Source organism: Aquarana catesbeiana, linkage group LG10 (genome assembly GCF_042186555.1).
Source record: "Aquarana catesbeiana isolate 2022-GZ linkage group LG10, ASM4218655v1, whole genome shotgun sequence".
Lineage (NCBI taxonomy): Eukaryota > Metazoa > Chordata > Amphibia > Anura > Ranidae > Aquarana > Aquarana catesbeiana.
Genome location: NC_133333.1, coordinates 21082759 through 21108750, shown reverse-complemented (window position 1 = coordinate 21108750; position 25992 = coordinate 21082759). Strand labels below are relative to the sequence as shown.

General features: G+C 40.1%; 1 protein-coding gene across 1 annotated transcript; it reads left to right on the top strand.

Annotated features, from left to right (window-relative positions):
* The first annotated feature begins 681 nt into the window (after window positions 1-681).
* LOC141110433 (uncharacterized) lies at window positions 682-22818 on the top strand. Its single transcript, XM_073601778.1, has 5 exons — window positions 682-901; window positions 2882-2998; window positions 12675-12821; window positions 17180-17320; window positions 21939-22818. Exons 1-5 carry the CDS (start codon window positions 832-834, stop codon window positions 22118-22120), a joined length of 657 nt encoding a protein of 218 aa, XP_073457879.1. The 5' UTR covers window positions 682-831; the 3' UTR covers window positions 22121-22818.
* Window positions 22819-25992: the final 3174 nt, after the last annotated feature.

The following is a 25992-nucleotide window of genomic DNA, read 5'->3' as shown; positions in this document are numbered from 1 at the left end:
GGGCGGCAAGTGGTTAATGTACTGTCCTATACACTGCAATCATGTGCCAGCATGATTTCTATTTTGATATAATTCATGATTACTTTGTCACTAAGCTCCGTCCAACGCAGTTCATCACAATGGACGTCATCCAGGGGCATGAGATTCTTGAAAACTCATCTTTTCAGGGAATCCTATCCCCCCCCCCCCCACCTAACAGCTTAACTGTTAATTCTCTCATCAGCTTATTCCTCACACTTATTGCCTTTTTGCACTATTTGCCCCTCCCTATTAGATTGTAAGCTCTTATGAGCAGGGCTTTCCTAACCCACTTGCATTGAATTTTATTGTAACTGCATTGTCTCCCTTTATAATGTGAAGCATTGCTCAAACTGTTGGTACTATATAAACACAGAATAATAATATGATAATGATTTGTTACCATATACTGCCTCCAACCGTTCATTCTTGTACTTGCTTTTGTGCTTAGAGCAGGATTATGTCTAAATGAAGCCCTGCATAGATTCTTAGATAGAAATATTGCCTATGGCTTATAATATTCATTTGTACCTTAACCTGACATTTGCAGCTGTCAGACATATGTCATGCATGTATTAGCATGACCAAAATATCTGCCTACACTTGTCTGTTCCGAAAGCTAGAGAAGTCATTGTTGTCACACCTATTGAAGTCATCGTTGTCACATCTATTGATAGCATCTCAAACCTTTTCAGAGCGATGAAGAGTCTCCTCCTGTTTTGCTCCACACCTGCAACTTAAAACAATATGATTAAGGATTTTACCTGACATTTTTCAGAAAAGACTGAGACTTCGGACAAATCACACCAATCTATGGGAAGCTGTACAATGCAACCCTTTCTTGGAATTCTGCTGGGCATGCTTTTGGCTCTTGTAGCAAAGAGTAAGTAGATTGTAAATATTTAAATAACATCTAAATGTTAATTTTGATATAATGTTAATCAATTTCAGAGCGCCTAGTGTAATCAGACCTATAGCTCTGACTAAGTAAGGGGCGTGTCAGATCTCTGCAGGGAGACCACTGCTTTCACAGAGAGCCATCTCTGAAGTGTCCATCTCTGAAGCATGCTGGAAGACTTTTCAACTCTGACTATGGCTGTTTCCTACAGAAAACAAACTTTAAGACTCATTTGCTTTGATGTACCTGGAATCATTTAAAGCCCATCTCTGGAGAGAAAAAAAAAAGGTGGTTTATGTCTGCAGGGAGGGGGGGGGACACCAAAAGCACTTTTACTTACCTGATCTTCCACTCCCCTGGCAGCCGGCTGTCTTCTTTTTTCCCCGACACTCCGACAGTGGACTGTCCTTCGGCATCCAGTTCAGGTTTATGGGCTCTACATTGGTCTACATTGTCATAAACAAAAAAAGAGCGACAATTTTGAAAAAAAAGAAACAATATTTTTTACTTTGATTTTTTTTTTTTTGGTTACTCATTTTACTTTTTATTTTTTATTTTTACACTCTCCTTTAAAATAAAAAAAAATGGGTCACTTTTATTCCTATTACAAGGAATGTAAACATCCCTTGTAATAGAAAAAAGCATGACAGGACCTCTTTATTAAGAGGTCTGGGGTCGAAAAGACCGCAGATCTCATATTTACACTAAAATGCAATAGAAAATAAAATAAAAAATGAAATGTCATTTAAAAAAAAAATCCCCTTTAAGAGCATTGGGATGGAAGTGACGTTTGACATCACTTCCACCCTCCAATGCTATGGAGCCGAGCGGGGGCCATCTTTCCCTCACTCGGCATCCAGGCAGTGAGGGAAGCGGACGCGATCGTCTCCGCCGCTACCGACGGCTCCAGTAAGCGCCAAAGGGGGGGGGACCCTTCTCCTGCCGCAATCCGCCGCAGAGACCACTTTTATCCTAAAGAGAAACACACGCCGTTCCTGAAAATACCAGGGTTAGGGCAGCTAGCTGCTGCCATAACAATGGTATTTAGCGTCAAATTACCGACATACAGGTAGGGCGATTTGCGTTAAGTGGATAATTCGAGTTATTCCCGCAGCAACTCGGTTCAACCAGAGTTATGCATATATTTAGACTTCAGAACAGCCAACAGAGGTACAGACAAGGTAGATATATCACTACCTCACCCTTTCTATTTGACATGTCTACCATTATCACTGAGCGTGAAAGTAAAAGAAAGTCGTCCCCAGAAAATTAATAGAGGAGAAATCTTCCAAGGAGGAAACTTCTGGGGGTCCCCATGCAATCCCCTTAATTTGCAGGGATTTCCTTTCACATCCTGTTTTGGCTATAGGACAGGAAGTGAAGGTAGACCTCCCCAATGGGACACAGACAAAAAAAGTGTCAAAAGCGTCAGATCTGTCAAGCTAAAAATCGCAGATCGCCGCCATTACTAGTAAAAAATAAATAAATACATTTTAAAAATGCCATAAATATGCCATAAAAATGCCATCATTTTTTGTCATTTTGTAGACGCTATAACTTTTGCGCAAACCAAATCAATTTACGCTTATTGAGATTTTTTTAAATTAAAAATATGTGGAAGATTACATATTGGCCTGAACTGATGAAGATTTTTTTTTTTATTTGGGGGGGGGGGGGGATATTTATTAAAACAAAAAGTAAATAATAGTTTTTTTTTCCCCAAATTGTCGCTCTTTTTTTGTTTAAAGCGCAAAAAATAAAAACCGCAGAGGTGATCAAATACCACCAAAAGAAAGCTCTATTTGTGGGGAAAAAAAAAGGACGTCAATTTTGTTTGGGTACAACGTTGCAGTTGTCAATTAAAGCGACCCAGTGCCGTATCGCAAAAAATGGCCTGGTCATTAAGGGGGGAAATATTCTGGTCTGCAAGTGGTTAAGCTGTAAACATAATTGATCTCATTTTAGGCTACTCACTCTCCTGCATACAATGTTCCTCTGAAACATCCACCTACTGCACAGGTTCCAGCGTTTCTTGTTCTTCGGGCTCTTTGTGTACGGTTATATACACAGTACAAACTATAGGTAAGTTATCTTTCAACAAAATGTGTTTCCTCCATTACTCGTATATCCAATTAGATGTTAAGATGGACAAGTCACCCCTTTAGCATTTTATTGGGCTATCTTTTGACCCACCCCTGATTAATATGGCCCCTCCCTCCTCTTTTTGACTACACTCCTGTGAGGGTCCCTGTGCCTCCAAGTGCAGAATATTTCTATTAGAACATCATGTCTCGATCACGGGAGAGGGGGCGTGGCTCGGACATGGACGGGTGAGGACACGTTTGGACAGAGCTCCGGGGCTTGTATCTCCACTCAGATAATACTCATGGACTAGAGGCTGACAGTGCGGGATGAGTACAGGCAATAGATATCAGACACGCTCCGCAAAAGAGAGAGTACATCCCCGTATCGCCCAGGGAGATATTCAACAGTATTTCACTATACCACCACGTACTCCCCCTGGTGCTGTGTCGGATGCGCTGCGGCATCGAGGTCAGCGTGACGATTTGAAAACGCCGGCAGCGCCGGCGGTCGGGTCTCGTGTAATAGGTTTGGAGACAGACTCGGTGATGGAGAACCCGGCGTCTCTGCTTGTGAAACCCGCCCGTGAGCCTGCATGTGAAACGGCTTTTGCTGGATTGCCAAGAGAGGAAGGAGGTCTAGAGGGAGATATCCGTGGCATCCGAGCATTGTTAAGCACTTTACCTACCTGTCGAGATATTGAAGCTCTGATAATCAGAGTAGAGGAGACACACCGTCAAGACATCCAAGCGGTAAGGTCTGAACTAACCACTTTGACAGAGAGAACTAAAGTGGGAGAGGAAACGGTATCCCTAGTGGAACAAAGGGTGGAGACATTAGAAAAAACGTTGACCACCCAGACATCTATGATGGTAGACCTGCAGCTCCACACTGAGGAACTTGAAGACAGAAGTCGCAGGAACAATCTGCGGCTTCGGGGTCTTCCAGAGACACAGGGAACCGAGGATCTCCAGGCAACAGTCACTGCAGTTTTTCAGATAATATTGAAATCTCCTGAAAAGATGATAGATATAGATAGAGTACATAGAGCTGTGGGCCCTAGACCAAAAGACTCAGAGAAACCGAGAGACATTGTTTGTCGGATCCACAGCTATCAAGAGAAGGAGAGAATACTTAGAGCAGCGTGGGGGGCAGGAGACATCAATTTCAATGGGACCCCTATTAAGATCTTACCAGATATATGCCGAGCAACCCTTCAGCGTAGAGCCTGCTTACGCCCTATCCTGGATTTAGCTAAAAAACAGGGGTGCACCTATAGATGGGGTTACCCGTTGGCGGTGAGATTCCGTAGAGATGCAGCTTCATTTTCTGTCTATACACCTGAAGACCTCCCGGGACTATTTACTTTCTTGGATGTCGCCCCCATTCAGATTCCCAATTGGCTTTCATATATTCCTCATATGGGGGGGCGGTTAGATCCTTTGAACAGACAAAGACACCGGATAGACTCCCAAAGAAACCAACGATTACCTCAAGGGGGACCTTAAAAGGATGAGGGGGACTACTGATAAATATTGCATAGATTGAAGGGGAGAGGGGGGTGGATGAGATAGATTTGAGATGAAGTAGATCAATGAGGGTAAAGGGAATCAATGGATCCTAATTAAACTTAAGTGTATGATAGAATATAATAACAGCCACATTTATTTAGAGAGATAGGAGATTAGATTTTTGTTTTTGAATTTTTAATTTTTTTTTTTTTTTTTTTAAGAGTACTTACGGATTATAGAATATAGATCTTTTTGGCTTTGGCTGTATCTTTAGGTTTATGGTTCTGGGGGGAGGGAAATGGGGAAAGAAGGGGATAGAAGGGTGTGGGGAGGGAAGAAAAATGACTCTTTGAAGGTTGGCATTTTGGATTGTGTGCTGTATTATTTTTATTTATTTATTTTTTGTTTTTGTTTACTTTTCCTCACTGAGATTTGGTTGAGATTGTATAGAGATATAGCACGTGACACTTGATTGATAATTATATTTGCACAGACACGTTGATTGCCACACGTTATTGTTGAGAGGTGGTTGTAGTTTTGGCAGTCCATATGGGTAGGGGGGGGGGGAGAGGGGGGAGTTCCCTCTCTCTTCTCCTCCTTTTAACCCCCCTCCCGCCCTCTGATAATGACTATGTTCACAAACGGTATAAGTTTTTTTTTTTTTTTTTTCTTTTCTGTCACTTAATTTTCACTCTTTATTTAATTAATTTATTGATTTACTTATTCTTTATTTGTTGGTGCCGTAATAGATATATATTATACATTTCTGTTTCCCTCCAAGGTAGGAGCCTTATAAATAGGGATAGTTAAAATATGATATGAAGTGAAGTGTAGGAATATTAGTCCCCCTTTCCACCCCATACCCCCCCCCCCCCAACACCACCGGTTTCTGTGTTTTTTTTTTTTTTTTTTCTTTTCTCTCCCTCCCCTTGTTTTGTCTTGACTGTATCTTCAGGTTTTTTGGCTTGAGGGACGGGAGGGGGAGAGAGGGAGGGAAGAAGGAAAGGAGGGGGATAGAATGGTAGAAGGAGGGAAGGTAAATGACCTTTGAGAGCTATGTGTCTTATTTTTTACATAGTAATTTATTTAATTTTTTTTTTTTTTTTTTTTAAGAATGGTTGTGTCTGTTCAGAGATACAGTAGGTGATATTTGACAGCACAATTAAAAAGGCACGTTGGTTGCTACATATTAAATATTTATTGAGAGGGGGTTGTAGCCTTGGTGTTTCATTTGAACTTCTTACCCCTCTCTTTTGAGTACCATCATAAACCAAATTTATTTTATTTTTTGTTTTGTTGGGGTTTTTTTTTTTTTTTTTTTTATATATTTCTTTCCCTTTCCTAGTAGGAGTTCTATATATATGAGCAGAATTGTAGGGTTTGAATTGAAGTTCTTAAAATACAGATCCTTCCTCTTGTGTCCTCCCCTCTCTTATAATATATATATATTTTTTTTTTTTTTTTTTTTTTTGTGTTATATTTAGAGTTATACTTCTAAGATGGGCTGAAACAGAATAGGCAGCTAAGTTAGCTGCTAGGTCTTAATTATCTTAATTAGGGAATTCAGGAAGCTGCCTTTCCCCCCCCTCCCCCCCCCCCCCCCCCTTTTTTTTTTTTTTTTTTTTTTTTTTTTTTTCTTCCCCCCATTGTTGGTTAGCCTTGGTCCTTAAAAACGCCCGACTACTAAGAGGAGAGATGGCCCTGGAGCTTTTCATCCGACCATCTCTGGCCATAACCCCTGATAAGCTGACGCTCAGATACCGAATTTAAGCGGTGAGCGTTTATTTAGCAATATATTGCTTTTTTTTGTTGCTGTGTTTTGTGTTTTTTTTTTTTTTTTTTTTTTTTTTAAAAGCCATTCCATGGAGACTTTAAAAATCATATCATTGAATACCAAGGGCCTGAACACCCCAGAAAAAAGGCGGATACTTTTACATGACTTGCAGCATTATGGATCAGACGTGGTATTTATACAGGAGACCCACTTTAGACAGGATAAAATACCTACTTTAAAAAGTCGGGCATTTCCGTCAGTCTATCATGCTGCAAATCAAAATGCAAAATCGAAGGGAGTCTCTATTCTCCTTTCAAATAGACTACCTTGGCTCTTCACGGATATGATTAACGACCCTGAAGGACGTTTCTTGTTTGTAAAGGGCAGGGTAGGTGATGTTTGTATCACATTGGCAACATTGTATGCCCCCAATGAACACCAAGAGATCTTCTTGGGTAAGGCGCTTAAGCAACTGATTAAATTTACAGAGGGTCAGCTGATCATTGGGGGAGACTTAAATGTTTCATTGAACCCAGCCGAAGATACCTCCTCTGGGATATCATCAATCTCTTATAATGCTCGTAATCGCATAGCTAAAACCTTACATAAAAGTCAATTGATTGATGTGTGGCGTTTATTCCACCCCACAGAAAAAGATTACACCTTTTTTTCATCGCCCCATAAATCTTATTCTCGCATAGATTATTTTCTTGTCCCACATGCCCAACTCCACTCAGTACGTGAGGTCAATATTGGTTTGATTACTTGGTCAGACCACGCACCTATTTTCATGATATATGACTTACAGGATACTCGGAATAGGAGATCAACTCAGTGGAGACTGAATGAAAGTCTCTTACAGGACCAAGAAGTTTTAGAAGATGTAATCAAAGAACTTGATTTCTATTTTTCTACTAACGACACCCCAGATTGCGATCCAGGAATTATATGGGAGGCGCATAAAGCAGTCATTAGAGGAGTTTTGATCAAACATGGGGCTAGGATTAAACAAAAGCGGGGGGAACAATTAAAACTATTACTAGAAGAATTAGCTAAGCTAGAAACCTGTCATAAACGGACTCTGTCACCGTCGGTGGGGAGGGAGCTCCATGTCAGGAGAACACAAATCTCAGACCTTCTGTATTACAGGGCCAAAGCGGCATTACAGGTTTGCAGGAAATTCTCGTATGAGTCTGGCGACAAATGCGGAAGCTTCCTAGCCAGAACACTACGAGAACAGAAACGGATGAATTATATACCTCATCTTATCTCAGCTAATAAGGATAGGATCACAAAGCCATATGATATAGTGGGGGAATTCCAGGAATATTATAAGTCATTATATAACCTACAGACTAGGTCACCTTCCCAAGCTCAAATAGATTTGTATCTGTCTCGGTCATTAATGCCTCGGCTGACAGAGATAGATAGAGATGACATGGAAAAACCTATTACAATGGAAGAACTTCAGAGAGCAGTAAAGATAACCAAATTGAAGAAAGCTCCGGGCCCTGATGGGCTGACAGCCCAATATTACAAAACCTTGCTCCCCTCATTAGCCTCATATATGCTCAAATTATTTAACGCTCTTGGATCATCAGCAACATTCATAAGAGACACAATGTTAGCACACATTTCGGTAATACCGAAAGAGGGAAAAGATCCGACTTCTAGTGGTAGCTACCGCCCAATCTCTTTACTTAATGTAGATTTTAAGCTTTTCACAAAAATTTTGGCTAATAGAATTCAACAATACATTCCAAATTTGATACATCTGGACCAAGTGGGATTCGTTCCAACGCGTGAAGTAAAAGATAATACAACAAAAGTGCTTAATCTTCTTCATGTAGTGAAAAATTCTCAGATCCAATGTGTGTTTTTGAACACAGATGCAGAGAAGGCCTTCGACCGGGTAAATTGGAATTTTATGTTATCAGTTTTGCGATATGGAGGTTTCGGGAATAAAATGCTGCAATGGATTGCTTCTAGCTATTCTTGCCCGGCAGCTCGTGTCCGAGCAAATGGAGTACTATCAGAAACCTTCCAGATCGCAAATGGGACACGTCAGGGATGCCCCCTTTCACCACTCCTTTTTGCCCTGTCGTTGGAACCATTTCTCTGCACTATACGTTCCAATCAAGATATTACAGGAGTAAAGGTAGGAGAAGCACAATACAAGATCTCGGCCTACGCGGATGATATGATGTTCTCCTTGACGAACCCTCTAGTTACGATCCCTAACTTAATGAAGGAGTTTGAGAAATACAGCCAATTATCCAATCTTCGTATTAATTTTACCAAATCGGAGGCAATGGGGGTTAATTTCCCCCAAACATCAATTGAACAATTAAAAAAAAATTTTAAATTCAAGTGGACGGATAAGGCACTTACATATTTGGGCACGTTGTTGGTGCCCAATATTGATAAGATTTTTGGGTTAAATTTCCCCCCATTGCTGCAAAGAGTGAAGACATTACTAGATAAATGGAAATTGGGTTTACACTCATGGATAGGACGCTGTAACATTGTTAAGATGAGTGTTCTTCCCAAATTTCTTTATCTTTTACAAGCACTACCAATACGGATCCCAGCTACTTATTTTAAACAGTGCCAGAAGTCGATTTTTGACTTTATATGGGCGGGTAAGCAACCACGACTACGTCGCAATCAATTAACTCTCCCGAAGAAACAGGGGGGATTGGCGGTGCCAGACATACGCAGATATCATCGGGCTATACATCTTAGCAGAGTAGTGGACTGGAACAGACATAGAGATTTTAAACTTTGGGTACAGATAGAATATGCCCAGTCGCCTGTCTTATTAGGAAGAGTTCCCTGGTGTTTGGCAGATGCCCCCAAAGAGCTTATTAAACATCCCCTGATAGGAAATACTCTTAAAATCTGTGCGACTACGTTTCCTACTGTTGGCGTAATACCCGAGACATCCCCCTTATACCCAATAATTGGGAACCCTCTGTTTCCCCCTGGGAACGAAGACAAAGCGTTTAAACATTTAACAAATATGGGGGGTACACAAGTGTCCACTTATATAAAAGGAGGGACTTGGTTAACAGTTACAGAGATGATGGAGTTATTTAGACTTAGATTCTGGAGTGCTCTCCAGATTACCCACTTTCTTGGCTCCCTCTCAGACCCAAGGAAGTTTGAAAGGCCTCTTGGTAGTTTTGAGAAGATGTGTTCAGATAGGGGAGCAAAATCGCATATTCTATCAGCGAATTACGAGATATTAAATGTATCGAGAGAAATCGACTCCTTGAAATGTATCCGGGATTGGGAACGAGAGTTGGGAAGGGACTTTAGTACAAAGGAGTTGCGACAAATTATTAGGTTTACACACGAATCTTCTATTTGTGTGAAAACCCAGGAGACTAATTTTAAAATCTTGACTCGATGGTACAGGACACCAGAGAGATTGAAGAAGTTTTTTCCCAACTCTTCAGACCTTTGCTGGAGATGTCACGGGGATAGAGGTACGTTGTTGCATATATTTTGGTATTGTCCTAAGTTGAAGAATTTTTGGGCAGAGATCAGACATATCCTCCAGACTGTCACTAACTATAGGATACCGGAAGACCCAGTCTTTTTCCTCCTTCATGGGTCTCAGATATCAGAAAAGGTATATAAGAAATCCGTGATACGACATCTATTAGATGCCGCTAAGGCTTGTGTTCCCTTGGCGTGGAGATCGACGTCACCACCGACGATAGAGATGTGGTTGCGTAAAGTGAGAGAGATTAATAAATTGGAAGAGCTGGTTCTTTCTGCGCGAAATCAACAGGAAAGATATTCCGAGACCTGGTCTCCTTGGAACTCTTTCCTGGCCTCGGAAGAGGGAAGGACCCTCCATGAGGATAACCAAAATGGTTAAAGTAGCTATCTAGGGAAGATACCCGGATCTACCTGGATTCTCTTTTGTAGGACGCAAAGGCCCTTGAGAGATATTTCCATGGATTGGCTCTCCCCCCCTTTTTTTTTTTTTTTTTTTTTTTTTTTTTTTTTTTTTTGGTGTGTGTATGTTTTTGTTTTATATAGGGGTATAAAAATGACTGGGACCGGCTCGAGACTATAAAGGAGGCAGGGTAATGGTTGAGTAGGAGTTATTATTGACATAGACTCAACTTACTGTTAGATGATATGAAATTGTGTTTTAAGTATGCCTAAAAATGTTAATGTTTGAGATTCTCTTATTGTTTTTTGTGTTCTCGAGATTGTCCTATGTTTAAAAATAAATAAAGTGAAAAAAAAAAGAACATCATGTCTCTCTTGTGTACAAGAAGTGTAATGCCCTGTACACACGGTTGGACTTTCCGACGGGAAATATTGGATGTGAGCCTGTTGGCGGAAAGTCAAACCGTGTGTATGCTCCATCGGACAATTGTTGTTGGACTTTCCGCCAACAAATGTTGGCTAGCATGTTCTCAAATTCTTCGCCAACAAATGTCTGTTGTTGAACTTTCTGATCGTGTGTACACAAGTCCGTCGGACAAAAGTCCAAAGTACAAACACGCATGCTCGGAAGCAAGGACAAGCCAGAAGTGGTTGGTCTTGTAAACTAGCGTTCGCAATGGAGAATTAACATTCGTGACGCGGCAAATTATGAAATCTCGAAATGCAGCGCACATTTCTCTTCTTCTTTAATGGGATAATAATGAAGCTGCTTTGCTGGTGATACTGATGGAGTTATTGCAAATTAATTTTCAAAGGCTTTTTTTTTTTTCTAGTGATATCAAGAATAATATTATTATGTTTTTTTTTTTTTTTTTTTATTTGGGCAAGTTACTACAATACCATTATCCCGTAGTTTTTCAAAGATACAACTATGTTGGTGTCCCTTGTCAATTTTACATTGTATTTTTTTTTAAATGTAACTGCCGACTCCCAAACTGTCATTTGAAGTAAAACACATAGCCAAGTATTATTCTCCACAATTTTTTTATTGTGCATTAAAAAAAAAGAAACTAAATAAAATTAGACATGTTATCTGCCAATAGAACTTCACCAAAAAAGTACATTCTATGCATCCAAAAATATAGAAAATATAACAAATCAAATCATTATTATTCAACCAAAAAAATAATGTCAAAGCAATAACTCCAAGGCCAATAATAAATAAACACGTTATCTCCTCCGATTCCGCAACATGTCTGGTTGACGAACGGCCGTACAGAAACGAACTGAGGAGCGAGAAATGAAAAGTGCGAAATAAAAAGTGCGAATCAACACTCACCAAACTTCTACTAACACAAAATTAGCAGAAGGAGCCCAAAGGGTGGCGCTAAAGAGCTGAAAACAAACGTAGTACGTCACTACGTTCATATTTGTTGGCCAACAATTCCTTGCCGTTTCTATGCAAGACAAGTTTGGGCCAACGCCCTTCGGACAAAAGTCCATGGTTTTGTTGGCCAACAACACAGTCGTGTGTACGAGGCTTAAGTGTTCAGTGTTTTAGACAAAATTTGGGTAAGATAATTGCTTTATCTTTGCCACCCCTTGAAGGTTTTACTTTACCCATAACAACTTGATAAAAAATAATGTTCTTTAGCAGGGAACATAAATTCCACATTAATAATAATGCCACCAAAATTAGTGTGTGATTTCCCCATTCTTTTTTGTTTTTTATTCTGTAGCTCTTCTCTCCCTTTCCTAAGGTATTTACATCTAAGCATCATTACCCCCAATGGAGAATATACTTGATATTTAGAGATGTTTAGAGATGTTTTATTGCTGTTCTGTTGTAGCCTACCAATGTGACTATATATGGCTCATGGACTCATTTGTACCTCTGTACTATTTAAATATTTTCAATAAACCGGTTATGTAAAAATGAGTGTGTGCTGTAAATTGCCTCTAGCATTGTTCCGGTTTCTTCTTGCCGGAGGCGGCCATTTTGCCGAAGCCCGGGGCCCCCGAACTGCAGTAAATCATAAAGCGGAACTAAACCCATCGCTTTAAAGGTTTCAGAAAACGGTTAAATTCCTGGAGTGCCGGGATTGCTAACTGTCACATTGGCTTGTGTCCTCAACCAAACTGTTGTGATAACTGATCACATGTGCAGTTGCAGATCAAACAGCAGCAGCTTCCTTGGTTGTAGAGGATATGAGGGTTCTGCTTTGAGGCTGTCAGGAGACCGGCCTTTACAAATCTATCAGTGCTTAAAAATGGAGAGCAACTGAGCATGTGCAGAGCAGGGTGAGACAGTGCTTAAACAGTATAGGCACTTATTTTTAATGTTTTACATACCTGCAAAAGGGGTCAGCCTGAAGTTATCTAGCAGGACTTCATTTTCTGACTACAGTTCCACTTTAAGCATTTCTTGAATTCCGTGATTACATTTTCATGACTGAATTGGCAGTTGCTTGTTTATTTTCAGGTAACAGTAGCTTAACTTCCTATACAATGACATGTGCCCCTCAATCCCAGTGTGACGTCAATGGGACCATCAGCATCACCGGATCAAACGTTAAGATGGCTTCATCATGCTGCTCTACTGACAACTGCATACCATATTTGCCTTCTTGTAAGTAGTTTTACTTTCTCTTCACGGCACATTATTGTAAAATAAAACACTCAATTAGTTTACTAAAGCGTATAGAAAAGACACAATTATGCCGCGTACACGCGATCGGATTTTCCAACGGGGAATGTTGGATGTGAACTTGTTGGCGGAAAGTCCGGCCGTGTGTACGCTCCATCGGACAATTGTTGTCGGACTTTCTGCCAAAAAATGTTGGCTAGCATGTTCTCATATTTTCCGCCAACAAATGTGTGTTGTCGGACTTTCCGACCGTGTGTACACAAGTCCGTCGGACAAAAGTCCAAAGTACAAACACGCATGCTCGGAAGCAGTAGCGGCCGGTCTTGTAAACTAGCGTTCATAATGGAGAATTAACATTTGTGACGTGGCAAATTATGAAATCTCCAAATGCAGCGCACAATTCTCTTCTTCTTTAATGGGATAATAATGAAGCTGCTTTGCTGGTGATACTGATGGAGTTATTGCAAACAAATTTTCAAAGCCTTTTTTTTTCTAGTGATATCAAGAATATTATTATGTTTGTTTTTTTTATTTGTGCATTAAAAAAAAAAAAAATAGACATGCTATCTGCCAATAGAACTTAACTGAAAAGTGCATTCTATGCATCCAAAAATATAGAAAATATACCAAATCAGATCATTATTATTCAACCAAAAAAATAATGTCAAAGCAATAACTCCAAGGCCAATAATAAATAACACGTTATCTCCTCCGATTCCACAACATGGCTGGTTGACGAACGGCCATTCAGAAATGAACTGAAAAGCACGAAATGAAAAACGTGAAAAGAAAAGCGCGAATCAATACTCACCAAACTTCTACTAAAATGAAATTAGCAGAAGGAGCCCAAAGGGTGGCGCTAAAGAGCTGAAAAACCACGTAGTATGTCTAGTACGTCACTACAGTCGTAAATGTTGGCCAACATTTGTGTGACCGTGTGTATGCAAGACAAGTTTGAGCCAACGCCCTTCGGACAAAATTTTTTGTGCTTTTTGCATTTTGCAGATTTGCACTACAGTCCATTTATCATGTTTTCCTATTGAACACCTTCTGTAGTGCAAATCTGCAAAATGCAAAAAGCACTAAAAATGCATAGGTGTGAATCAGGCCTTAGTATGAAATTTTCAATTTCAGTTTGCAAGCAAAACAAATCCTGAGTGCTGATCTTCAATTCATTTTAAGTGGATAGCAATTTTACGGCCTCATGCACACTGGACGTTTTTGGACATTTTTACAGCAGCTGTTTTTGGCTTCAGATGTTTTTTTCTACAGTCAATAAACTCCCCATCATGTTATCCTATGTGTCCATGCACACATAGGCTGTTATCAGCAGTTTTTGGCTGGAGCATTTTTTTTGGCTCTAAAAAAAAAAACTCCAAAACTAGTGGGTCCTGAGAGGAGTTTTTCAGCTGTTGTCAGCTGTAAAAATGCTCTAACGTCAAAAAACGCGATAGACGCCAATAAACGTTCAAAAACGCAGCTCACAAGCGTTTTTTTTTTTTTTTAAATGGATCAAAAACGTAAACAAAGAAAATGATATATTTTAAAAAACCCGATAACGTGAAAAAACGCTAAAAATCGCTATTGCAAAAACGTTTTTTTAATGTCCAGTGTGCATTAGGCCTAACTGAAGAATGAAAATTGGTATGTGCAAATAACCTTTAACACTGTAGCTAGGGTAAAAAAAAAAAAAAACACTTTATTTAATGGACAAAATTAAAAGCCGTACAGGTATACATTGTTATTGCAGAGCAACAGGAATTTTTTTACTTATGATTTAATAATTATTATTTGATAATTAAACATTAAATGTTATGTTTAATATTTTATTATTTAATTATTTAATAATAACGTTATTATTATTATTGATATTATGTATTTATTTAAATATTTGTTATAAGCCATTAAATACCTTTTAGTTCCAACAAATTCTAAAACCATGCTTTAAATATGAAATAATAATAAAAAAAATTATCATATTATTACCATTATTATTATTACAATTATTATTACAATTATTATTATTATTATTGTGTTAATTATTTATTTATTTGTTATAAGCCATTCAAATTCCCTTAATGACAAAAATATGAAAACTATTCTTCAAATATCATTTAAATACATAATAATAATATTATGTATTTTTTCTTTATTTGTTATAAGCCATTCAAATGCCTTTAAAAAAAAAAATACTAAAACCATTCTTTAAATGTTTACTTCCTTTAAAACCTTTCCAAACTTCAGAACTCCCCCAAAAATATATACACAATAAGAGCACAGCATTTTCAACCCCAGCCTCCAGTTTGGGATTGTAAGGTAATCCTGGTCAGGAACAGATTTTTGGGCTCAGAGGACTCCCCGGGGGGGGGGGGGGGGGGGGCCTTCATACATCACTTACTACAGCAGTGTTTCTCAACTCCAGTCCTCAAGGCGCCCCAACAGGTCATGTTTTCAGGATTTCCTTCAGATGAAATGGCTGTGGTAATTACTAAGGCAGTGAAACTGATCCAATCACCTGTGCAAAATAATGTACAGCCTGAAAACATGTCTTGTTGGGGCGCCTTGAGGACTGGAGTTGAGAAACACTGTACTACAGTACCAATGGCTAAAGTACCAAATTTGGGGAAGGATGGGAAGAAAACCAACTCAGCTAAAATCATTCCCCACTTGGATCTTCCTCACAATTCCCACCTGGAGATTACTAAGCTGAAAATGCGTAAAACTTTTTTCCCCCTTTATCTCACTTTCAGCATGTGAAATGTGAGTTTCCTCTAGAGCCAGGCGTTGTGTGTGCCTCTAAAATTTATTAAAGTGTACCACAATAAAAAAATGAATGTGTGCGTTCCTGTGTTACATAATTGTGCACCTCCCTTTCTAGAGAAAATAAGTGTCATCACCGTGAAACTTCTCCATTCCAATGAAGTCTATGAATTTTTCACGCGCTAAATAGACAATATACCCAGAAGCATAATAAGTGAGTTTACGTGACAATATACATTGCACCGTCTCCTCATTACTGACATCTAAGCATACCACTTTGTCACTGGGACTATGTTTTTCTTTGATCTATTACACATGTCCTCCACTTATCTTAGCTGTTAAGGGGAAGGGAAGAACCACAAAGATTTTTAAAACATTTTTTTACAGCTGAAGGTATATAGTGGCATCAACCTGTCTTTGTATGTGCCAAAAAAAACAGCATTGGCCCATTTCCAAAAACACCTACCATGTTGAACTCGTTGCAGGCCGTTCCATACCTCCTATTGCAACAAGAATGCATAGGAAAAGCAGAAACAAGTTGTCCACCATCCAACACCAGTCAACTGGCACAATTCAGAAATTTGCCAGTCACAGGAGCCCAAACACCCACAAAGAAAGAGTTTTTTTTATCACAAACAAATCAACTTAATAATAGCACCACCTCCCTTGATTGACTGTATATAGAGGAAGGAAAATGGGATTTTTAAGGTGCAAATGAATTCAAAAAATAGTAACAACTAAATTATATAAGAATTTTTTTTATTTTAGAAAAAATAAAAAAAATTAAAAACACAGCAATTGGCAATGGCAAGTACAAATCAACAAGATTTTGTGGATACAGCATAGAAGGATAGAATTCCCAACATGTTTCACCCATATATCGGGCTTCTTCAGGGGATGCTGTCCAGCTAGAGGTACAAGCCTTCTATTGAAAAAACATATACACATAATAATTATATAAACAGTTAATTCATAACCATAGTATCACATACAAAGTATTTTAAATGTAATTACATAGCAACCTCAATCTATACATGTGCATGTCTATTATCAGGGTAGCATAATGTAATAATTGTCTGCCCTGATAATAGACATGCACATGTATAGATTGAGGTTGCTATGTAATTAAAATTAAAATACTATGTATGTGATACTATGGTTGTGAATTAACTGTTGATGTAATTATTATATGTATATGTTTTTTCAATAGAAGGCTTGTACCTCTAGCTGGACAGCATCCCCTGAAGAAGCCCAATATATGGGTGAAACATGTTGGGAATTCTATCCTTCTATGCTGCATCCACAAAATCTTGTTGATTTGTACTTGCCAATTGCTGTGTTTTTAATCATGTTTTATTTTTTCTAGAATAAAAAAAATCTTATATAATTTTGTTGTTACTATTTTTCAAATTATTTTGCACCTTAAAAATCCCATTTTCCTCCCTCTATATACAACTCACAAAGTAAGGTTCATGTCAGTCGTTCTAGGATTTTCCACAGTTGCAATACGGCCAATAGTGACTATTCAAGAATCTTCTAATTCCATACTGTTGTGACTGTCTCCTTTTTCCTTCTCTAAGTACCAGCAGACAGCTCAGTGTCCAATGGGTTGAGATGTCGAAGTTGCATTTCTTCTTATTCCACCTGGTGCTCCAGTTTAGTCAACATTCAGTGCACGGGCAATGAGACCATGTGTCTTCTGCAGACTAAAACACAATCAGGTAAATATTACAGAAAAACACCCTGCTAATCAAAAAATGTGTTCTCTTAATCATATCACTCACAGACCATCAATACCGGATTAAGTGAAAATTAATATTTTTTTAATACAGGATTTATATGCCAACAGTTTATGCAGCACTTTTCAATATAGTATAAAGGGGGACAGTACAATTACAATACAGTTCACTACAGAAAGAATAGGAGGCACCTGCTCTTGGAGCTTACAATATAAAGGGAGGGGGTGGTGGTACAAAAGGTAATAGCTGCAGGGGATGATCTGATGTAGGGGACTCAAGTACAGTTCTTAGGTGGAGGTGGGGTAGGCTTCCCTAAATAAGTGAGTTTTCAGGGATTCGCCTGAAGGGGGACAGGGTAGGGGCTGACTGGAAATACTGTGGCAAGGAATTCCAGAGGATGTGAGAGGCTCTGGAGAAGTCCTGGAGGCGAGCATGGGATGAGGTAACAAGGGAGCTAGAGAGCAGGAGGTCTTGGGAGGAGCGAAGGGGACGATTTGGGGTGATGTCTGCAGATGAGGTTGGTGATGTAGCTGGGGACGATGTTGTGGATGGCCTTTTATGTTGTGGTTAGTATTTAGAATTTTATACGAGGGGGGTATGGGAACCATTCCAATATATCTAGGGAAGGCAACTTATAGGACTGGCTAAAACACATGTCAAGTAGTAGTTAGAAATTAATAATGTTAGTCAAGAACCAAAAGAGAACTCTATGTGTAATTCTGAAGGCCCTTAAAACCTCATTTAAGGTCTACATTTTATTTGGTTTTAGTAGAGCCCTTCTATTTTTGAGACCCTGACTAAAGAGCGACCCATAATAAGTAAGACAGAGGTCATAGTCGTAGGAGCAACATGACAGGGTTGACAGGTTGCCCTGCAGCTTTAGGGTTAAAGAAATAGGGGACACAAGGTCTTATCTGATTGGTGTCTCAGGAAGGGGGGTGGTCGTTGTTTTGCTTTGCATCTTTAAGATTACTTTGCGATAAAGCAAGGAAGCTTAGACCTCTGTAGTGTATTAACATGGTTTTACTAAACATACAAACTATTACAATTTCAGGTAAACAGTAAAAGACTGACAGATATTACAAAATATGCCTACAATGTACAAGCTAGTTATCTGTAAGGTACCTGTGATAGGTAGTGTCCGAAGTGGAGCTTGTGTGCTGAGGATTCAGGCGAAAACTTAGTCAGGCAGATCATGATGGCAACAGATCAGGCAAAGCGGTACATGATCGAAATCCAGAGAGTGGTCAGGCAGGCAAAGGTCATACATGAGCTGGCGGTGAAGTACAAAATCAGCAGGCTAGAGAGTAGTCAGGAATTCAGGCAGAAGTTCATATATGGTATTCAGAATCACAAAGCAGTCACAACATCCAGGAAGCTAGTCCACACAAACAGGCACTGAGAGATAGGAAGTGCTGTTATTTATGGGCTGCTTTGATTGTAGATTGTACACAGATGACAGCAGGTGGGGCTAGTGAGTCCAAGGTAATGCATAAAACTAAACATAAAACTAAAGAGAATATAGCCATAACTCCAGAGCTCTTCTGTGGCACAACAAGTAAGACTGCAGCTGTGGGACCAGGAACATCCCGGTTCAAATACATCCAGGTACATGACATTATCCTCCCTAACAAATAAACATGTATAATGTATGCATGTAGTATACTGAACATTAACTTGGGCCTTCCTTGTGATGGAGTCTTCCCCAGGATCCTTCAGACTGTTTCTTCTCCCAAGCCCTCCAAATAACTGTGTCTTTGTCTCTTAGAACATGGCTGTTCAAGTTCTTTCCCCTCCACCCACTTCCTGTACATTTCCTGCCCTGAGCTTTACAAAAGAGTCCAACAAGGTCATTTGCATATCAATGGGGGGAGGCCTATAGTCCAAAAAAACAACACATGGTACTAAAATCCAACAATTGATTTATATCTATGCTATAAAAATCAAGAAAATAGTCATAGCAACACAGGGCCTTCTGAGCATTATTGGCAGGGGGGAGCAGAACGGTGGCATTCTCAGTTTCACCAGCTAATGAAGCTTCACACCCTTCCATCCTACAGTTTGCTGTTATTTATTTTTTCTATTTAAGTCAAGGAATGAAATAATTTGGCACAATGGGGGAATGGGAGTGTTAAATGTCCACTAGGTAAGAAAAGAAAACAACAATGTTCATGCTGACCCCCCCCAGGTCAGTGAGGAAGGTGACCTAATCAGCTGCAGCCTGGTCCTGGGAGAAAGAAGCAACTCCGGAAAGAAACACAATGAGGGAGAAGGACAGAGAACTCATAAAATACACTCACAAAAGTGACCACTTCTACTCCACTCTATCTGGCTGTGATGTCACTTCTGCCCGACCTTGCATTCCATGCTGACCAGGAAGCCCCGGGAGCCTCCAGAGTTCTGTAATTTAAGTGCATTAATCTACTACACTTAGTTGGGGCTTATTCTTCTCCCTCCCTGTGATTATTTCTATTTAGCCTGTGATGGCTGGCAGTTGATGGGTGATTTGAAGGTCTTAAAAGCCTCATTTGTGTAACAGTAGGTGGAGACCCGTTTAGTTCTAATGTCCCTTTTTAATGTAGTCCAGTTGTTAGGACTCAGGATCGACGTATGGATGGGTATTCTGTTGTGGGCTTCTGTAATGGTCCCCAAGGTGGTGTCATGCAGCTGGGGGCCTACCAAGTTACATATTTTTTTGGAAGTTTTCTTTTTGATATTTTTAAGGACAGGCAACCATCCTTCCTTTAATTTTTTTTTGTTATTTATTGGACTTTGTAAAAAATGGCTGCTATGGCAATAAAATCCCATGTTTTCGTTGTCTCAGTTTATTCTGGGTGAGTATAGCTGGTATGGGGGGGGGGGTGGTATGGCCTAATGGTAGTAGTGGCTCATTTTGGAATAATATCCATCATGTCATGGCCTAACAGGCACTAAAATATGAAATAGTCAGCTTGCATATGGACACCTTTACATATTACTGCTAAGCTGATTATGGGTGTTATTAATGAAAACTGAACTCTAGGCAGACATAGAAGACAAAAATGAATGCAGCTCTTTAATCATTAAATGATCCTTTTTTAAATTCAAATAGTGTAATAACCTGAATTTGACCTGACGTCAAAAGGTATCAAAAGATGACTTAGTTCGTTTATCTAAAGGTGCTATTCATTTTTTGATGTTGTTATTTTTGGCTGGAGTTTTACTTTAACCATTGGATTTAGAAGACCAACTATAAGGCAATGAGCTTAAGAAGGAATCCCTCATTCAAAAAACAAGGGTAGATGCCATCCATCTCCTCTTCTATACTATTGAAGAGGAGATGGATGGCATAGAATTTGTCACTCAAGCTATCACAGCACAGGAAACTGAAAAATTGCTTGGTAATGAAAGGATAACCGGCTAGTACCTAAGTGGTTAAAGCTTTTTTCCATCTTTGGAATTTATGCTGTCTATTATATTCAATGTCTATATTCAATTGATTCTTTGGCACCTAAATACCAGAAGTTTCCCATACACAGGTAGATCAGGTCACAACTTATTTTTTTTTTCTTGGATGGCCCAATATGCATCTAACAGTTCCAAATGGCCATACCATTCCATGAACAGAAAAATAGGAGAGAACTTTTATATATTGCACCAAAACTTCATAGGTTCTCAAACATTTACAGCCTCTGCATCCCTGTCGTTACACCTTAGACCAGGGGTGCTCAACCTGTGGCCCACGGAGCCCACTAAAGGGGCCCACAACCCCAAACCAGGGAAGCGCATGCGCATGTACTGGGATTGGGGGTCGGCAAGCCCAGATCGTGATCTATGGGTTGCCAACCCGCCATCACAGAGCATCAGAGTGCATTGAGACGGCGTCGGCAGCAGAGGAAGCAGACGGCCACGGAGGGGGCAGGAACCGCATAAGCCAATGCTTCCTCTGTAGCACTGACTCCTGTCCCAGGTGGAGTGATACCAAGTCCACTTTCCTGGGACATTTCTAGCAGCCTAGAGAGCAATGCCAGCGGAAGCTGGGAGAAGAAAATGCAGGAGTTTTGGTGCACCACACCTACAAGATGTAATAGAAATCTGTGACTTAGTGCAGCTAACCCACAGAAAAGCCGAAGGTGCACTGCACTGTACCCATAGTGTGGGAAAACTGCATTACATCAGCGTGAAAGCAGCCTTATAGGGGTCTCAGGACAGTAAGGGTTTTGGGGGTTGCGGTTTGGGGGACAGTAAAACCCCATAGTTTATTGTTGCCCAAATCCTTTAAGTGGCCCTCGCTCTTCAAAAGGTTGAGCACCCCTGCCTTAGACAGTAATATTTTATCTATCATATGTCCTTTTTTTTAATTCAGATATTTTTTTTTTTTTTTAACAAATAACAACAGAAGCAACCAATAAAACAAAAAAAACAAAAAAACAAAAAAACAAAACAAAAGAAGAAACCAACTAAAATTTAAACCAAGGTCAAATCACCATTGCAAACGGTATCAGCATTAGTATATTTTATGCATCATCATCTAATTCTTCCATAATATTCAGAGATATTCAGAGATACAGAAATCTCTATCATATGTCCTTAGTTGCATTGTTTTATCTTTTTTCGACAGGTTCCCGAACAATGGCCCTCCGTGGATGTGCCACTCAAAGCATCTGCGACCTCAAAAGCCAGTCTTACAAAGTCAGTGGTCTGTCAACCAACATTGAGTATATCTGTACTAGTGGAGGCAATATCAACAGTTTCTGCATCCTCAATGTTGTCTGCATTTTGCTGTTGAAACTTTTATTTTAAAATTTGAAAAAAAAATATTTATGCACATATTTCTTTCTATTTAGTGAACATTAATTCGTTAGCCTAATAAATTCCACTTGGTATCACAAGGAGGAACAAAGAGGGTCAAACTGAACCATACATCATCAGATAAATGCTTGCTCAGGAAAAGAGGGGCGGACCACCACCAACACCCGAACACACTGCCTCTTACCCTCCTCTGTGGACCCTTGTTACGGGGGGTCAGATGGGCTTCGGATATAATGAGATCCTTGATCACAGCACACCACGATCAATCAAACCAGGTGATCAGGTTTCCACGGGCCGTTCCCGACTTTAATAACGTTAGTTCCACACCAATGTACATCCCATGAAACATAAATAAATAAATCTCATGGTGCAGTAATCCTTAGAACAAGTTATTGCTATAAAAACGAATGGAAATGCACTCACATGATGATGATTAAAATGTGCTTGTTTGCTAGATAAAAATCCACAGCACACACACCGTCAACAAGATGGCCGCCACGTCCCAGCATACACTCGCTCCATGTCTGGTCACAAGCTCCACCCTACGCATTTCATCATGAATTGACATCATCAGGGGTGTTAAATAATAACATGTTATTAGATTTTTACTCCATGAGTATATAACGAGTTTGGCAAGTCTAAAGAAATGCTTAAATAATGCATTAGAATGTAACTAAACCCATTAGATTTTAGACGACTGAAATGTACTGGAGGTTTTAGTCAACTAAAATACGACTAAAACAATTCAGATGACTAAAATACGACTAACACTAAAATGGCATTTTAGTCAAAAGACTAAAACATGACTCAAACTAAAAATGGAATTTTAATCAAAAGACTATAACTAAAACTAAATTGATGTTAAAATGAACGCTGCTTAGAACCCCCCCCCCCCAAGAAAAAAAAAAAAAAAATATATATATATATATATATATATATATATATATATATATATATATATATATATATAGAAAGCAGAGACCATGGAAAATACATATACGAGGTGTGACAATTTAATTCCTGGAATGCCTGCGGCGTAGCACTGTGGTGGTGAGTCACACAGCCATTTGCACTCGAGCGTGTTCTGACGTATTCTAACTTGCACTAGCATGAGTCGCAGACCAGTTGAACCGGTCTTTACAGAGTAGTAGAAAAAATAACATGTGTGTGAGTTGCTCTGTTGGTGGAAAATGAGTTACAGGAATCTGGAGCAGCAGATTAACATCACATTTTGTGTAAAAATTGGCTTGTGGTGAATATTTCATGAAGAAATCAAATATTCTTGAATGGCATAGGTGGTTTAACATCTTTAGGACCACCCGCCCACATTGTACTGTGAATGGGCGGCTCCTACATGCACGTGCGCGCTGTGATTGGACACAACAGGATTTTGTCAGCAGGTTCCAGCCAATGATTTATGGTCAGGACCTGCTGATTGGCTGTGTCCAATCACAGCCCCAAAAACATGTGTTGACAAACAACACAGGGCTCTGTACAGAAGAAATGATGTTTGTTCCTTCTGCCTACAAAGCAAAAAAAGAGATTTTTAGTCAAAAGTACCACATAATACACACATTATAACTTTTTTGGCACACACCTAGTCCTTTGATTATCCTAAAATGTTACCCCCTTCCCAGCCATTAGTACAGTGACAGTGTATAGCGTTATCACAGTCCCCCTAAAAGTCGCTGATCACTGGTAGGGATGAGCCGAACACCCCCCGGTTCGGTTCGCACCAGAACCCGCGAACGGACCGAAAGTTCGCACGAACGTTAGAACCCCATTGACGTCTATGGGACTCGAACGTTCGAAATCAAAAGTGCTCATTTTAAAGGCTAATTTGCATGGTATTGTCCTAAAAAGGGTTTGGGGACCCGGGTCCTACCCCAGGGGACATGTATCAATGCAAAAAAAACTTTTAAAAACGGCCGTTTTTTCGGGAGCAGTGATTTTAATGATGCTTAAAGTAAAAAAAAAAAAGTGAAATATTCCTTTAAATATCGTACCTGGGGGGTGTCTATAGTATGCCTGTAAAGTGACGCGTGTTTCCCATGTTTAGAACAGTCCCTGCACCAAATGTCATTTTTAAAGGAAAAAATCTCATTTAAAACTGCTTGCGGGTTTAATGTCATGTCGGGTCATGGCAATATGGATGAAAATCAGTGAGACAAACGGCATGGGTACCCCCCAGTCCATTACCAGTCCCTTTGGGTCTTGTATGGATATTAAGGGGAACCCCGCACCCAAATTAAAATAAGGAAAGGTGTGGGGCCACCAGGCCCTATATACTCTGAACAGCAGTATACAGGCGGTGCAAACAAGACAGGGACTGTAGGTTTGTTGTTAAGTAGAATCTGTTTGTAATTTTGAACATTTTTAACGTGTTTAGCTCCAGCCAAAAAATCTTTTCTAAGCTTTTTGGAAAACATAGGGAAGGGTTATCACCCCTGTGACATTTGTTTTGCTGTCTTTCCTCCTCTTCAGAAGATTTCACCTCACTTTTTTGTCCCAATGAAAAATGTTTTTTGAAAATTTGGGTTTTTTTGTGGAACAAGGATTGGAAAGCATCAGTGGAAAGGAGAACTTGTTTTCCCATATTAACTCTTACAGGAGAGAATTTCCCTTCCTAGGGGTAGATTTCATCTCACTTCCTGTTGTCTCCTTCCGTTTGCAAGTAGGAGTCGTTTGTAAGTTAGATGTTTGAAAGTAGGGTCCTGCCCTATATACTCAGCAGAAATTTGGGCCTTAGGTGTTGCTGTGGCCACAACACTGTAAGCCCTCACAGGGCCCTGCTGTGAAATATTAGATCAAGAATTGTAATTACATGCCCCTGTTGAACAGGAGCTGAAAAATTAGGCCTTAGGCACTGGTGCTGGTGCCACAACACTGCAACCCCTCACAGACACTCTAGTTGGAACGCAGGAACGAGCCCTGCTGCAAATTATTGCTTCAAAAATTGTAATTACACGCCCCTGTTAGACAGGGGCAGAAAAATTGGGCCTTAGGCACTGGTGCTGGTGCCACAACACTGCAACCCCTCACAGACACTCTAGTTGGAACGCAGGAACGAGCCCTGCTGCAAATTATTGCTTCAAAAATTGTAATTACACGCCCCTGTTAGACAGGGGCAGAAAAATTGGGCCTTAGGCACTGGTGCTGGTGCCACAACACTGCAACCCCTCACAGACACTCTAGTTGGAACGCAGGAACGAGCCCTGCTGCAAAGTATTGCATCAAAAATTGTAATTACACGCCCCTGTTAGACAGGGGCAGAAAAATTGGGCCTTAGGCACTGGTGCTGGTGCCACAACACTGCAACAAGCTATCAGCGTGATGATTGAGGAGGAAGAGGATAATTACTCAGGGATAGTCACTCAGCATCAGCATAGGCAGTCTTTGAAGGGATCTGAGATTTCAAAAAAAATTATTCGGTTACATCAGCATCAGGTGCTTGGTAGCTGGTGGTGATCCAAGACTCATTCATTTTTATGAAGGTCAGCCGATCGACCGAGTCGGTGGACAGACGCACCCTGTGATCGGTTACCATGCCTCCAGCAGCACTGAATGTGCGTTCCGAAAGAACGCTGGATGCAGGACAGGCCAGTAGCTCAATTGCATACTGTGCAAGCTCTGGCCAGTGATCCATCCTCAAGACCCAGTAACCCAGAGGATTTTCGGTGGGAAAGGTGTCCAAGTCTGATCTTGCCCCTAGGTATTCCTGCACCATGTAAAACAGACGCTGGCGATGGTTGCTGGAACCGATCATACCTTGGGGCTGCGGACCAAAAAATTGTCTGAACGCATCGGTCAGACGGCCACCTTCTCCACCGCTCCTTCTTTGACTGACCGAAGCCTCAGCAACA

Excerpts from the sequence above, each read along its gene's own strand:
- LOC141110433 (XM_073601778.1), top strand. The coding sequence starts at position 832 with ATGGGAAGCTGTACAATGCAACCCTTTCTTGGAATTCTGCTGGGCATG. Across the intron at positions 902-2,881 it reads TTTGGCTCTTGTAGCAAAGA|GCTACTCACTCTCCTGCATA; the intron begins GTAAGTAGATTG and ends ATCTCATTTTAG. Across the intron at positions 12,822-17,179 it reads CATACCATATTTGCCTTCTT|TACCAGCAGACAGCTCAGTG; the intron begins GTAAGTAGTTTT and ends TCCTTCTCTAAG.